Consider the following 14,445-nt stretch of genomic DNA (forward strand, 5'->3'; position numbering starts at 1 on the left):
AAATGATATGCTAAGGGGTTCAGATTTTTCATGTTCACACACTAGTGAATCCTGTGAGTAATCTAAATGCCCCATAAAAGAGGAATGGTTAAGTAAATTATTGCAGAGCCACTCAATGGAATTTTACAAAGCTATTAAAATGTTCACTTTTTAAAATCAAGCAGAACTTACGTTTTTAGTGTTACATTAACTAGAAGAAAAGCAGTAATATTATTATGTACACCACAATTGCACTAAGGGAAACTAGGGAACATATATGAGACATGACAAGAAATACAAATAATAATTGTTGTGCTGACATCATAGATTTATAGATAATTCCTCTATCTGCCGAATTTTGCCAGTGCCATTTTGGGTTTTACAAATGGGAGCAAAATATAAAAATAACTATCGTTCTCTCATTTGACTCCACATTCCTTCTCTTTCTTCCACAAGTATACCTGCCTACTCTCTCCCCACCATCACCAACAGTCAGTTTGATTTACCACCGGCAGCTACACATCCTTAATAACCTATGTGTATGAAATACGTGGAGCTGCCAACATGACAGCTGCTCATAACAATAAGCTTCAGCATGACCCAAGGGACATTCTTACCCAGTGCTGTGGCAAGAATCTTTCTAACTTCCTCCTCCCTTCACAGCATTGCCAAGCTCTACCCAATTAAGCCTTCTCTAGTTAAATTACTTTAGGAACTTATTCTTTATGGAAGGAAGAGAGTTGCCAGCCATTTACTTGAGTGTCCTCTTGGGAGCTCAGAGCAGGTGAAGCTCATGATCATGACCAATTCCTAGATGGCTAAAGCATTGCTTGGGATCCCTGATTCACAAGAAAGTACATGATAAATTGTCAGTTGGTAGGAAGTAGAGGAGGAAGGGGAACAGGAAATTAGATCCAGACAAGGTGATATCATCTCCCAGAAACTTATATATGTCCCACAGGCACTCACAGGAAATTCAGAATTCCCTCTCTTTTGGTCTACTGGTATAACATAAAAGGAAGCCATATTCACAAGATGCAATAATCAGTTGAAAATTCAATGCTAGCCATGTGGCGATCCCTTGCTCCACCCGAGTTCACGTCACTTAGCTCTTCCCATCCAAGGGCAACATAGACGCCAGTGACTCAGACAGAGGAAGAGGAAGGGGAGCTTAGCAATTTAAAATTCAGCCAAAAACAATTTCATGGCCCTAACAGAAGGATGTTGTAGGGGAAGGCAGTAGAGGAAGATAAATCTCCTTTACAATCAGTTTTAGTTTGTTTCTTGCTCTTCCCCCGACCATGATGCAACAGTGACCAATCAAAAGGTCTCCTCTTTTTCCTGGAGTCACCAGTGACCCAAAAAAGCCAGTAACAAGTCAGCAGGCTGGATTCCAACACTCCACCAAAAGTACTTGGTCAGGGCCAGCTCTGTAGCATATCAAGCTAAGGTACAACCTACCATGTCCAGCATCCCATGTGGGCACTAATTTGTGTCCCGGCTGCTACACTTCTGATCCAGCTCCTTGCTCATGGCCTAGGAAAGCAGTAGAGGATAGTCCAAGTCCTTAGGCCCCTGCACCTGACATGGGAGACTCAGAAGAAACTCCTTCCTGGCTCCTGGCTTTGGACAGACCCAGCTCTGGTGACTGAGGCTATCTTGAGAGTGAACCAACAGACGAAAGGTCCCACTTTCTCCCCTCTTCCCTCCGTAACTCTGCCTTTTAAATAAATAAATCTTTTTTTTTTCTTTTAAGTAGTTGATCAACAGTTGTCTCTCAAGCCACGACCCTATAGTAAGTTGTGTGGTAGACAGATCCAAAACCTCCAGGGCACACTGATATCTAAGGGAAGAAAATGACACCCTCAGTGCCATTCTAAAAAGGATAGGGCAACTTCCTCCTCTTTGCTTCATCATATTCTTTCCAAAAATCCTTTAGTATCCTCTTGATGAGTGAGCACGAAATGTCGTTAAAAAAAAGCCAATGTCTCTATTTTACAAATAAGGAAACTGGCCCATGAAAAATAAATCAGAGGCAGAAACCAAAAATCAGATATTCTGATTCAGTCCACTATTCTATTATACCATTTCTACTAAAAGCATTAAAAATATCCAGAGAGGTACCCCAAGCTATAAATGTCAAAAACATGACTCCTCTATATATTTCAGAACTAGGGACAAGAGGCAGAGGGAGCTTGGACACAGCCTACTCAGGAAAGCCATGTGAGAATGCTAAGCATATGACTGGCATGGACAGAGAACTGGATTTACCAACTGGAAGGCTTTATGCACTCCAAAGGAATAGTTTTAGATGCTGAGAGCCCTAGTCCCACTCCACTCCCATACTCGAAGCTTTCTTTCAGGCCAAGTTAGACCACTCCTGGGCTGTCATAAGCTGTAGAGGGGTGATCATGCAAAGTCAAGAGGGCAAAAGGAGATAAAGAAATGGGGTGGAGAAATCACAGTCATTCCAGAGCTCTCTCATCTTCTCTCCTTCCCCACTCGTCTCCCTATTAGAGCTCTAATCAAGAAGAAAAGAAGTTTGTTAAGTAGCATTGTATAAACTTGAAGAAGGCGTTCCCTAGACCAAAGGAGAACAGACGACTAGTTGAAGTGAAGGGAGGGGGCACATTGAAGGGGGGAGAAAATAGCCAAATAAGGCAGGCTTGACTGGTAGGGAATCATCAGGAAAGGTTCCAGAAGCTGACGTCTCAGGGAGGAAGCCTTTAGTCATCGGTTTCCTCTAGCAACTGGCCTAAGGCCAAGAGGCAGACTCCCAACCTTAGGAAAATGCCCAGGCTATGGCAGACAGAAAGGCAAATAAACCAAATTTTCCCAGTCCCACCTCAAACCTGCTGCAGCAGCTCTCTAAGTATCCAAAAAAAGAAATGTAATTCAGTCCTGAAAGCAAATGGGAGATGTTCTTGCCAAACATGCACTAGAGCCACCAAGGCCTAAGCACCAAGGGAAATAAATAACTTAGGGTAGTGGGCTTTGCTCTACTCCATTTACATACTTCTAATGTTGTGGATTTTGTTCATGCTGGGGAAAAGATAAGCCAAAGACAAAGAGGTTATGTGACTTTTGTTCTCAGTAAAGAAACTTCTGTGGTTTAGTCAATCTCCCAGGAGTATCTACAAGAATATCTGAAGAGGAATTTAGCTCACTTAAAACTCTTGAAGATAGCAAAGATTTCTACGACTAATGATACCCATATTAGCTGTTATTACCCCACCCTAAAACTCCATACCTCAGATTAGTCAACTTCCAGTTAAAGATAACAAGAGGAAAGAAAGACTCTCCTGGTGTACTTCAACAAACATCCAACAAACATCTTTCTGAAAAAGAATTAGAGTAGGGGTGGGGCAGATTATATCAGGAAAATAAGTTCAGGAACTATCTAAACCATAGGTAATTTAAAAAAAAAAAAATGAAATCCTTTCTAGGTCCTTAAGGAAAGCCAGGGCTAAAGAGAGGGGAGAAACACTGAGCAAACTTGAGAGGTTCCCCCTTCCAGGCTCTGGCCCATCATTACCCAAACATATAACCTGGAAAGTAGTTCTCAGTATTATACTTTGTTTTGTGTAACTCAATTTTCACAGCTCACCTTTTCACTCACCAGGTGCTGGTCAATACCCAGGTCACACAAAGTATCCATCAAATTCCCACAAAGGAGGATTGCCAAGAATGAGAAAATATTTCAGCTCTCAAAGTTGTCAATCCCAGAACCTTTTTGGCAAAATAGTCTAACTGGGCAAGCCAGAGCCATTCATCCTATCAGTGGCCTAACAACTATGTCAAGAGTTAACATTCGCCACAATAAGTCCATTGTAAAGGGCAGCAGATCTGGTGACTGTGTCATCAGGCATATTCAAGAACTGGACCCTCATCAAAAGAAGCCACATTCCTCTACCTATCACAACGAGGCACCTGTTTCCATCTCCACCTTTCCCTAAATACCTGATCTCATGGCAAAGCCACTGGGAGAACTAAAGGCTGTCTCTAGGCTGAGAGGGAAAGAGATCATTAAGCTCTGTTCCTTGCTTTGGCTCATATGGAACAATGAAGGAAGGATCCAATTCCTGATCTACATAAGCAACAAAGACAACAGTTTTCAAATTAATTTCTCCAATACTAGAAAACCCAAAGTACATTCTCTACCTGTTCCCAGACTCTTTCAGAAGTTCCACCAATTAAGAAAGAACTGTTATAGCCAAATGACCCTAGAAAGTACAACTTAGCCAATGCCTACATGTACATCTCTCTGGTTCTTCTTGAAACCATCAGCACCTCACCCCATTCTTTCATTTTCACAAGGGCTCTGACCTTGGGCCACTTGATTTACACTAGATATACTGAAATCATATCACCCTTCCACCCAGAATGGTGTTATCATCATATATCCTTCAAGATCCAGTTCATGACAGAGTAGACCTCCTTCTCCTCAAAATCTACAAAATGCCCCCATCCGACACATATACTTCTTAAACTGCTTTCATGGGAGCTGTCCCTAAGTCCTTAGTTAAATAGGAGATCTTTGAAGGCAGCAGTAGTATCCTCAATATATTTTAATGATATTACTTAAAATAACCAGTACTTCCTTCTTCAGTAGTCACTGAATAAATGCTATGCAGGTTCCTGTCTTACTTTTCATCCATCCCATCTAGCACAGGGATCTTGAACACTAATCATATCAATATAATATTGATATATAAATAACAGATATATAAATCAACAGCAAACAAGAGTTACAATAACTATAATTGTATAGCACTAAGTAAATACTAGGCACAGTTGTAAGCACTGTACTTGAGTTACCTCATTTAATCCTCATGACAAACCTATGAAACCTATACTAATTATTAAAGCAAGATATTTTAACCTTCAGTTATCTGATAATGGACAGAAACAGAGGGAGTGAGATTTTTCATCTGCTATTTTATTCCCCAAATGCCTGCAACAGCTAGGGCTGTGTCAAGACCTGGAAAGTATCCAGGAACTCCACCCAGGTCTTCTGCACGAGTGGCAGGAGACCAAATCTTTGAGCAATCATCTACTGCCTTCCCAGGTGCAGTACCAGGAAGCTGTACCAGAAGCAAAACTACTGAGTGTTGAACCAGCACTCCAATATAGTATGTGGGCATCCAAAGCTGTATCAAAATGTCCACCCAATGCACACTATCAATTCCTTCATGCTACATGAGGAAAAGGATGTGCAAGTTAAGCAACTTGCCCAAGGCTACACAACCAGTTGGTCAGAGGTGTTATTTGAGTCCAAGCAGTCTATTTTCAGATATGTGCTTTTCAACATTACTTTATGCTCCTTTTTTTTTAGGAAAGCCTGAAAAGTCCTGTACTGGAGAGCTACCTGTCCCATATGTGAAGTACAAGCACTTCGAGTTGAGTAGTGAGGGCTAAGGCCAGGAGACACAAGTCTGAACTGAAATGGTTACTACAGTAGCAAAACTTGTCATCAAATTGGAAAGGCAAAGTACCATAAATGTTCTAAGTTAAGAGACATGTCAACTTGGATAACTGAGTAAGAATTCCAATAGATCCAAACTCGAATTTTAGAAGGGTGGGAGCCAGCATTGTAGTAGAACAGATCCAGCCACTGCCTGAAGCCCCGGCATTCCATATGAACACTAGTTCAAGTTCTGGCCACTCCATTGCCAATCCATCTCCTTGGTAATGCACATGGAAAAACAAAACAGCAGAAGATAGTCCAAGTACCTGGGCCCTTGCACCCACATGGGAGACCTGGATGGAGTCCTGGGCTCCTGTCTTCAGCCTGGCCCAGCCCCAGCTGTTGCAGTCATTTTTGAGAGTGAAACCAGCAAACAAAAAAATTCTATCTCCCTCTTTCTCTTAGTCTTTCAAGTAGACAAATCTTTTATTTAAAAAAAAATTAAAAAGGAAATAGAAAGCAGGGAACTTGGGTGACAGGCACACAGGAAAGAGAAGAAAGTCATTCTGAAGCCCCAGAACTGAGTCACCCACTAACTGAAAGTCGCTACAGTATAAGCTGTTTAGGGGAACTCCACAGCCACCATTTTGTTGATGTAATCAGCACACAGTCATTCTCTGGAAGTCGATGGCCCGTGGGTACAGAGTCACCTCTCCAAAAGTAAGCCAGTCCAGTGAAGACTACCAGCTTCAGAATCCAAAAAGAGCCAAGTTTCTCCTTTCTATAAAATTATGAACTTTACGTGACCCAGAACAGTTTGTCTAACCCTCTAGCTATGATAACAGACAAGAAATAACTATTCTCCCTTAAAGAATCTTAGCATAGCGAAGCCAAATCTCGAGAAGGAAAATGTGTCTGGTCATTTCTCCTAATCTAACTCTATCTGATGCATCTGCCTTCCACCACGCTTCACAACCAAGGCAGAACATACACTTTCTTGAGAAGGATCACAAAGGTTTCCCAACATAAGATCAGAGCCTGAACCACGTATGAGAATACCCCCAAAAAGTCCGTGGAAAATGCATATTATGAAAACGCTATGCCTGGGTTTCAAAAATTTTTTGCCCCAAAGTAAACTTATTTTTTCAGTTTTATTTTTATTGGAAAAACAGATTTACAGAGAGAAATATCTTTCACTCACTGGTTCATTCCCAAAATCACAACAATGACCAGAGGTGAGCCAATACAAAGCTATGAGCTGGGAACTTCTTCCAGGCCTCCCTCATGGGTGCAGGGTCCCAAGGCTTTGGGCCATCCTCTACTGCTTTCCCGGGTCACAGGCAGGGAGCTGGAAGGGAAGTGGCGCAGCTGGGATGTGAACCAGCACCCATATGAGGTGCTGGTGTCTGCAGGTAGAAGATTAGCCAATTCAGCCATCACATCAGCCCCAGTAAACTTATTTTTAAATTCCATTTTCTACCATCTTTTTTATGTACCCTCATAAATAAGCTCCTGAGTCAGCCATTAGCACTTAGGACTTACTATTTCCATTGTCAGCCATAACACCATGGTCAAGTGATCCCCAGGACAAAGGGAAAACATGAGCACACACTCAAAGCGGTATATGTCATTTCGAATACAAGCAAAATTCCTTTCCTATGTACCAAAGGCCAGAAGAGCTGGATTTCAGTCCAGGCCCTACTAACCAGTTCACCCAAATTGCTTCCCTTCTCTGGGCTTTGTTTCTAAAGAATAAAAGCTGAGCTAGAAGGTTTAAGGCCAGTTCAGTCAGATGTTTTGTTGTTCAATTCACTCCTGTGAGAAACCCAGATCACCGAGAACAATCTGCTAAAGGGAAGCTGAAGTGTGATGAAGCTCTGGGCTTCCCTAAACACAGATACAGTTGAAACCCTGCACCGAACAGCCCTTCCTCGGCACACTGAAAATGGACGCATTCTTTTACATCTACCAGTTACTCAGTAGCTACGAATATATCGAGATATCCACCCTCATCAGGATAAAAAGAAATTGGAAACACAATCCAAGAGCTCTCTGGCCTTTCAACATAACGGTATAGGGATTCCATATAGCTATCAGGCAAACACTGGAAAATAGGAGGAAAAAGGCAGGGAAACTTATGAAGTTCTTGTTCGGTCAACCCACAACTTCCAACATACAATTTCACTTAGTTTATTTCTTCAGTAAGGAAAAACACAGTTCTCCCCCCCCCAACACACACACACAATAAATTCAAGGAAAATCGGCCAAAAGTAGCCTACAAGCAGTTTTGTCAGGTCCACTTGAAACCAGCCAACTCCCAAAACTCCCCTGTCTGAACTTAGCACTCAGAAAAAAAGAAAAAAAAAAAAAAAAAAAAAACTCTTCTGAAATGTAAGAGGGCAAGAAGATACATTTTAGCAAGTACTGCTTAACTTTTTATTTCCAACACTTCCTGACACTTAGAAACTCAAATTTTAGCAAAATAAAGTCTGAATTGGGGACAACTGCTTGCATAGCAGTTAAGATGTCACTCGGGTTCCCAAATTCCATACCAGAGTGGCTGGGTACAAATCATGGCTCCGATTTCAATTTTCTGATGATACATATTCTGGGATGAGGCAGGTGATAGCTCCAGTAGTTGGGTCCCTGCTACCCACCAAGGAGACCCAGACTATCGGGTTTGACCTAGTCCAGCTCCAGTGGCAATTTGAGAAGAAAACCAGCAGATGGAAGACCTCTCATTCTCTTTTGTTCCCTTTCTTCCCTTCCTTTCAAAGAAATAAAAATTTTCAACAAGGAAAGTAGATGATCTGAAGGAATGAGCATTTACATAAAAGGCTGAAGATGTACTAGAAAGAGTCCCTAGAGTTCACGAATTACTGGAATAGCCCCTCATGACAAGCAACAGACTGAGGGCCAGAGAGAGACTTTGCCTAAAGATCTACTTTACTAATGACAGGAAAGTGATCCTTCTCACATGGAAAGTAAAGAAGAAAAAAATTTTTTTAATTCAGTGTTACAGTCCATTTTCCAACATCTACCTTCCAAATTGATGGAATCCTGAGCTAACCCTCCAAAGTAACAGCTCCTGTACCACAAATTAGAATCTGGGATTGAAAGGTTTTTCAGCTCTATCGAGCATGAAAATGGTGGAGAGATGAACGGCAGAGCCAGTCAATCATGAAAAGACCACACCCTTCATCTGACCAATAGACTTTCCCAAAGGAGACCACCTTTGTACTTTGTTTTGTTTTGTTTTTCTTTGGAGGCAAAAGAATGAGGTGGGGGGGTGGGGGGGGAAGCACATACTGAGTTAGGGAAGAAGCAAATCATCAAACTGAGTCCTATCTTTGTAAGATCACAGAAAGCCTCAAATCTATCTTTGAAGATCAGAGCAGCTCTGGCCATCAAAGGCCCAACCCCGATAGTACTGATACACAAATCTTCTCCCTCCTAGGCCCCTAAGTATACAAATTCCAGTGGGTGGGGGAACTCTGAAGAAGATACAAAGGGACTTAAGACAGACTGTTGCCAAGCAACACCATTAGAACCAATTCAGAATAATTGTAGCTGTCATATCATCTCAACCCTAAAGAATTATGTTTAGAAGAGTGGTGCTGGTGTTTGTGTCTGTGTCTGTGTCTGTGTGTGTGTGTGTGTCTCAGAGGGGGTAGACAAGATGACCTCTAAATGTCCTTTCCAGCTCCACCATACGTAGTAAAGAAATCACATGAAAAGAGAAGGCAAGAGAAAAGTGACACTACCACTTTCAAAGAAGCTACTGTTACAGGCAACTAAAGAGTAATGCAAAGTTAACAGATTCATGGTCAATACCACATCTATCATTCATTCACAGAGCAACCAAGCCTAAGACAGGGCATATTAATTGCTTTTGAGGGTCCCACAAAGGCCTGCTTGCCCTACCAGCCTCTCCCTGACCACAGCATTGTTCAAAATCAATCCTCAAGGAAATCCCCAAGATGGTTCCTGTTCTACCTCTATCATCTACACTTTGAAAAAGGACTGAGTGAACTACAGAGCCAAAGAAGTGGATATGGGAAACTCTCCCACAGAGCCTCCAAACTTGAGCCTTTACCTCACCCTGAGCTCTACAGGGTAAAGCTAGCTCAAGGGTTAAAAAACTGAGATTCTGTCTCCTATTCACCAAGTACCACTTTTGTGCCACTCGAGTGGCTCAAGCAATGTTAGGAATGGCAGGACAATAAACAGTGCACAGAGACCCTGTTAAAGTTTAGCTGAAGGCATACCCAGAAGCCCTCAAATATCACAAGAGCTGGACTCTATGTCTGGTCACATGGATGGTTCCATGAAACGACCACTTGATCTCCTTTGCCTAGATCTGTTGATCTAGGGCTAAAAGCCCAGCAAATCAATGAGCTTTTACCAAGATTGACCCTTTAATATCTACTGATATGTCACACCTCTCTAGGTTAGTCCCTTCCTATCATGGGTCTCAGTCTCTACTTATAGAGTGAGAAAGATGAAATTTGATCATTACGAAAAAAACTTCTCAACTCCAGCATTTAATAACTCCTACAGGGATGAAATACAAAACTTAAGAGCACCTAGAAAACTCAAACTAATGTATATTTAGGGAATCTGGGAGAGTCTCAAAGGTGTTGTAATTAAAACTAAAACTAAGAGGATTATGACCGACATTTTAAAAATTTAATTGTCTCATCATCAACAAATATATAGATGGTAGTAAATAAGCTTCCACGTTCTGCCTGGCAAACCAAACTCAGAAAACTGGCAACCAGAAGCAGTGCAAGAATGACAAAAAGAAAAGGTGGGGGAGAGGAGGGTAAGACATGTTCTAACAGATTTAAGGGAAACTGTGCTGATGAGGCGAGACAATTGGCTATAAAAGCGAAACTGACCCTGCATACACTGGAGACACGGTTCACATGAATGAACGGGTTTGATTTTCCACTACCCTCCTCTGTCATACTCCAGAAATAGCCTAAAGTACAGCACTGAATAAAGAATGGGCAATAGGGAAAAAAGTTACTGGCCAGTATTCAGTGAATTAGGGTATGCCCCTAGACACATCAGCTTTAGGACAAAGAATAAGAAAAGCGGAGCATCTAGTAATACTCCTAGATCTTACCAAGAGACCACACAAACATCACAGTTGGTCCCTATGCCCAAATTACCTACTTCCCTTTTCTGGGGATCATGAAGTCCTGGGAATGAGTGCAATTTGCTTTGGGAAAGAGAATAAGCTCAAACCTCGAGAACTCAGGTTATCAGTGCAACAGGTATCAGAATATCTGAACTTGATTCTTGGCTCAGTCACTATGTGCCCTTAGGTAGGTCCTTTCTTATAGCTGTAAATAGTCACATTAGTGCTACATGGGGGATATACTAGAACAGTAGTCTCTGGGTACCTTTCAGAGTAAGATTCTATGGTCTTAACAGGAATGAAATAGTTCTTATAAAATTTGACCATTTCTTGAGTCTAACAGGATGGAAAATTCTCTAATGCTTCCACTGTATGAAAATTTAATCCCCTCCTTCCAATTCGGTTCAAGTTTCACTCAATTTGCATAAAGTCCCTTCAGTAGTCAGGTACTTCTTGTACCCCAAGACTGATCTCAAACAATTCATATTCTAATCTGTCTCCAAACCAAGGAAAAGATCACCAAATTTTCTGTGCAAATTTTGGCTGAGGTGAGATGGTTAAAGCAACTTCAACGCAATTTCTAGGCTTCTCAAGTTGTGTTAAAAGTCAGATTATCATGGCAGGCGTTGTAGCACAGCTGCCACTTGAGAGAACCACAGCAAAGTCCATAGCAAAGTGCCATTTCAAGTCCACTTTCAAGTCAACTTCCTACTGATGCACCTGGAAAGGCAGCAGAAAATGGTCCAAATACTTGTGTCCCTGCTACCAATGTGGGAGACCTGGATGGACTTCCAGGATCCTGGCTTTAGCTTGGCTTAGGCATGACTGGGCATTTGAGGAGTGAATTAGGAATAGAAAACTGATCTCTCTCTCTCTCTCTCTCTATATATATATATATATGTATATATATATATATATACTTTATATATATACTTGAAATAACTTTTAAAATTTTTAATATCTCAAAATTGAGGATGAGTTACTCCACGAGGAGGCTACAAAGCAGAGTATACTCCTAGAAACCTACTCCATAGTTTGGGCAAGATCACAACTTAAGTGGAGTCATCAGTCAACGACAGGGAGACAAACACCAAGAGAGCCTTTTAGAAGGATCTTTATAATCTGTGTTGGCAAAGACAGCGGGTTTTCCCCATTTTCCCTCACTTTGCTTGTAGAGGGTCGTTGGAAGACCTTGCAGAAAGGCCCTATGTTGTAAAACCATGGGCAGTTTAAAAAACAGAGCTAGTGGAAGTGCCAACTTGTTCAAAACTCGGTATTTCTGAAGGTCCAGGTTCTGGAAAGGCAAGAATGAATTGGCAGTGAGACTGGAACACAACATGGCAACCAAAGCTCCGACACACACCCAGAGACTTGTGCTCCAGGTTCTCCTCTCATCCCAGGGTCTCTCAGCCCTTCTCAAAGCTCCTTGTCCTTGTCCCAGCTTTCCAAGGCCCTGGCAGTTTCAGGCAGACAGGTCTGGAAGCCCCGCTAACCTAGGCAGCTCAATAGGTTGCTTGGCCTAAGAGACTCAAGCAAGCGAGGGTGGTCACCAGGCCTTCCTGAACAAGGGAAGGGCCCCAGCAGCCATTTGGCATGACTTGCACAAAAGCGAGCAGAGCTCATTAGTCAGGCACACTCCTCCTCCGCCCCTCCCTCCTGGGCATCCGGCCCCCCTAGGCCCCATTCCCATGAGACTTCTGCTCTTCTCACAACAGCCAGTGGGGTGGATCTCAGCCTCAACCACTGCTCTCCAGAGGTGCGGGGCCCCCACAGCAGAGAACTCACCACAGCATAGCCTGGAGAGGACAGAGAGGCATTAACGGCAAGGGCAGGGATCCCGTCCCCTCTCCCAGGAAGTGGCCTAGGCCTCTCTTCAGCGCGGTGCCTAGTAAAGTGTTGGAGTACCTTGGTAGAGAGGGTAGCAGCCTACATGATGAACCCTTCCACACCTCTGGTCTCACGTTCCTAGTGGGTAACAGCTGGAGCCACCCTGGGAGAGGCTGTGGGGAAGGTGAGTGGGGGCACGGGATCCGCCCTAAGCAACTCCCTCCCTCCACCCAGTTTCTCAGTTCCCATGGCCCCTCCCGGGCAGGGGCAGCCTTTCCCCAGAAACGCGCCAATCCCCCCCCCCCGCCCAGCTGGAGAAAGCGTTCAACCACAGCCATCGCCCTTGCGTCCACGGCCCCGGGGGGGGGGGGGGGAACAGAAGCCCATGAACCCCCAGTGAAGCCTTGCCGCATCCCCGACACAAGAAACTGGATCCTGAGGGAGAAAAAAAAAAAAAGCCGGCCCCACCCTGTCCACACTTGGATCTTGGACACCCCCTCCACCGCGAGAGTCCCTCCAGTGCCCCTCCCGATTCCAGGCCGTGGCTGAGGGCACGGCGTCCCAGGCGGACTGGTCGCCGACCAAGTCCGGGGCCACCAGCAACGGGCCACGAGGGGTAGCGTGAGCCCCCCCCCCCCCATGTCTACAGCGCCCACTCCGGCACTCACCGTCTTGGGCATGGTGGCGGCGGCAACGGCGGCGGGAGTTGGCGAAGTTTGGCTAGGAACTGTCGGGCAGCCCGGAACACTCAGTCCACACGATTCGGACTTGGTGTCGGGGACTCGGATTGGGTCCCTCTCTAGTGTCGGGGCGACTGCTCGGCTTCCTGCTAACGGGCCACGACTTCATAAACCCCACCCAGGAAAGAGCCGCCCCCGTCGCACCGCCCGCTCCTTTATGTGGCCCGGCTTCCGCGCGCCGCTCCCCGCCCTCGCGCCGCCTCCCCGCGGCCCCGCCGGCCTCGCCCCGCCGGCCTCGCCCCGCCCAGCCCGGCCACCCCGGCCACGTGGGGGGCCGAGCTGAGCCGGGCAGCCCAAGGGGGGGATTCCCATTCCTCATTCAGACCCACCCTGCTCCTCTCTCACTTCACTCAAAGACCCTAACCCCGCGCGTCGGGGCCATCGGCCCCGGCTCCGCCCCCATTAGGGGGCCAGACCTTGGGCCGCACCCTGGCAGTTGCTTACTGCAGTCCCTGACTACAACTTTTCCACTGATGGAGAGCTCACTACCAATCAAAGCTGCTTGTTCCCTCTCAAGGCAGCCTTAGAAAGTTATTGCTCTGGGTGTGACTTCCATCCTTGAAATTCAGCTCGGCTCCCTGTTGTCACAACTTATTACCCCCTTGGTATCCTTAAAAGATCCACATCTCTTATCCTGAATAAACTGTCTTAGCCCCTTCAACACTTCATCCAGCCTCTTCAATAGGACTCTTTCTGGATCATAGTTCATCTCCATCCTTGTTCACTGCCTATTTTCATCAGAATTGAGCCCCGTCCCTGTCTTTTGTTCATTTTCTTTCCTCCAGATCCTAGTCTGTACCTTCCTTAAATCACAGCCCTGATCCTTCAGTCTCTCCCCTAATACATTCACTTTTTAAGGAGGTGCCGATTCCCTCAGGTAGGATGTAGCCCCCTCAACCTCTGCACATACACACACTCCACTTTCTTCCAGTATGTCTGTCAGCTCCGTTTCTACTTCTTGTGAAGGTCACAGATTCCAAAAACTGAACTGTTCTAGGCTGTACTTGTAATCTGGCTAAACCCAAGTGAAAGCAACTATTCATCGTCCTGGTTTTTTTTCTTCTTCTTCTTCTTCTTTTTTTTTTTTTTTTCTGTTCTCCTTCAGCGACCATGCAGGGTCATGATCTGAGTGGTCTGAGCAGAACCATCCATATTTCAGGGATGGTGAGGCAGTTTGGAATAGCAGGACGGTTAAGAAGGGTACCAGGACACCTGGCTCTGTCCTGCCCTTAACCACCCTGACCACTGTTCCATCTTGGTAAGTCCCTTTCCCTCTCTGGCATAGAGTTTCCCCTTGTATGTCAAGAATGGTCTGGATTCCTGGGTTTTCAAGGTCCTTTCCTGCT

At 44.5% G+C, this 14,445-nt stretch overlaps 1 protein-coding gene across 1 annotated transcript in view; it reads right to left on the minus strand.

Annotated features, from left to right (window-relative positions):
* The window catches only part of MSN (moesin), a 67,667-nt gene extending 54,459 nt beyond the window's left edge, over window positions 1–13,208 (minus strand). The window contains exon 1 of the mRNA XM_041001013.1: window positions 13,028–13,208. Coding sequence (XP_040856947.1) covers window positions 13,028–13,039 — 12 coding nt within the window. The 5' untranslated portion in view covers window positions 13,040–13,208. The remainder of the gene's footprint in view (window positions 1–13,027) is intronic.
* Window positions 13,209–14,445: the final 1,237 nt, after the last annotated feature.

This window comes from Ochotona curzoniae, unplaced genomic scaffold (assembly GCF_017591425.1).
Source record: "Ochotona curzoniae isolate NIBS_2020 unplaced genomic scaffold, NIBS_Ocur_1.0 contig_1274, whole genome shotgun sequence".
Lineage (NCBI taxonomy): Eukaryota > Metazoa > Chordata > Mammalia > Lagomorpha > Ochotonidae > Ochotona > Ochotona curzoniae.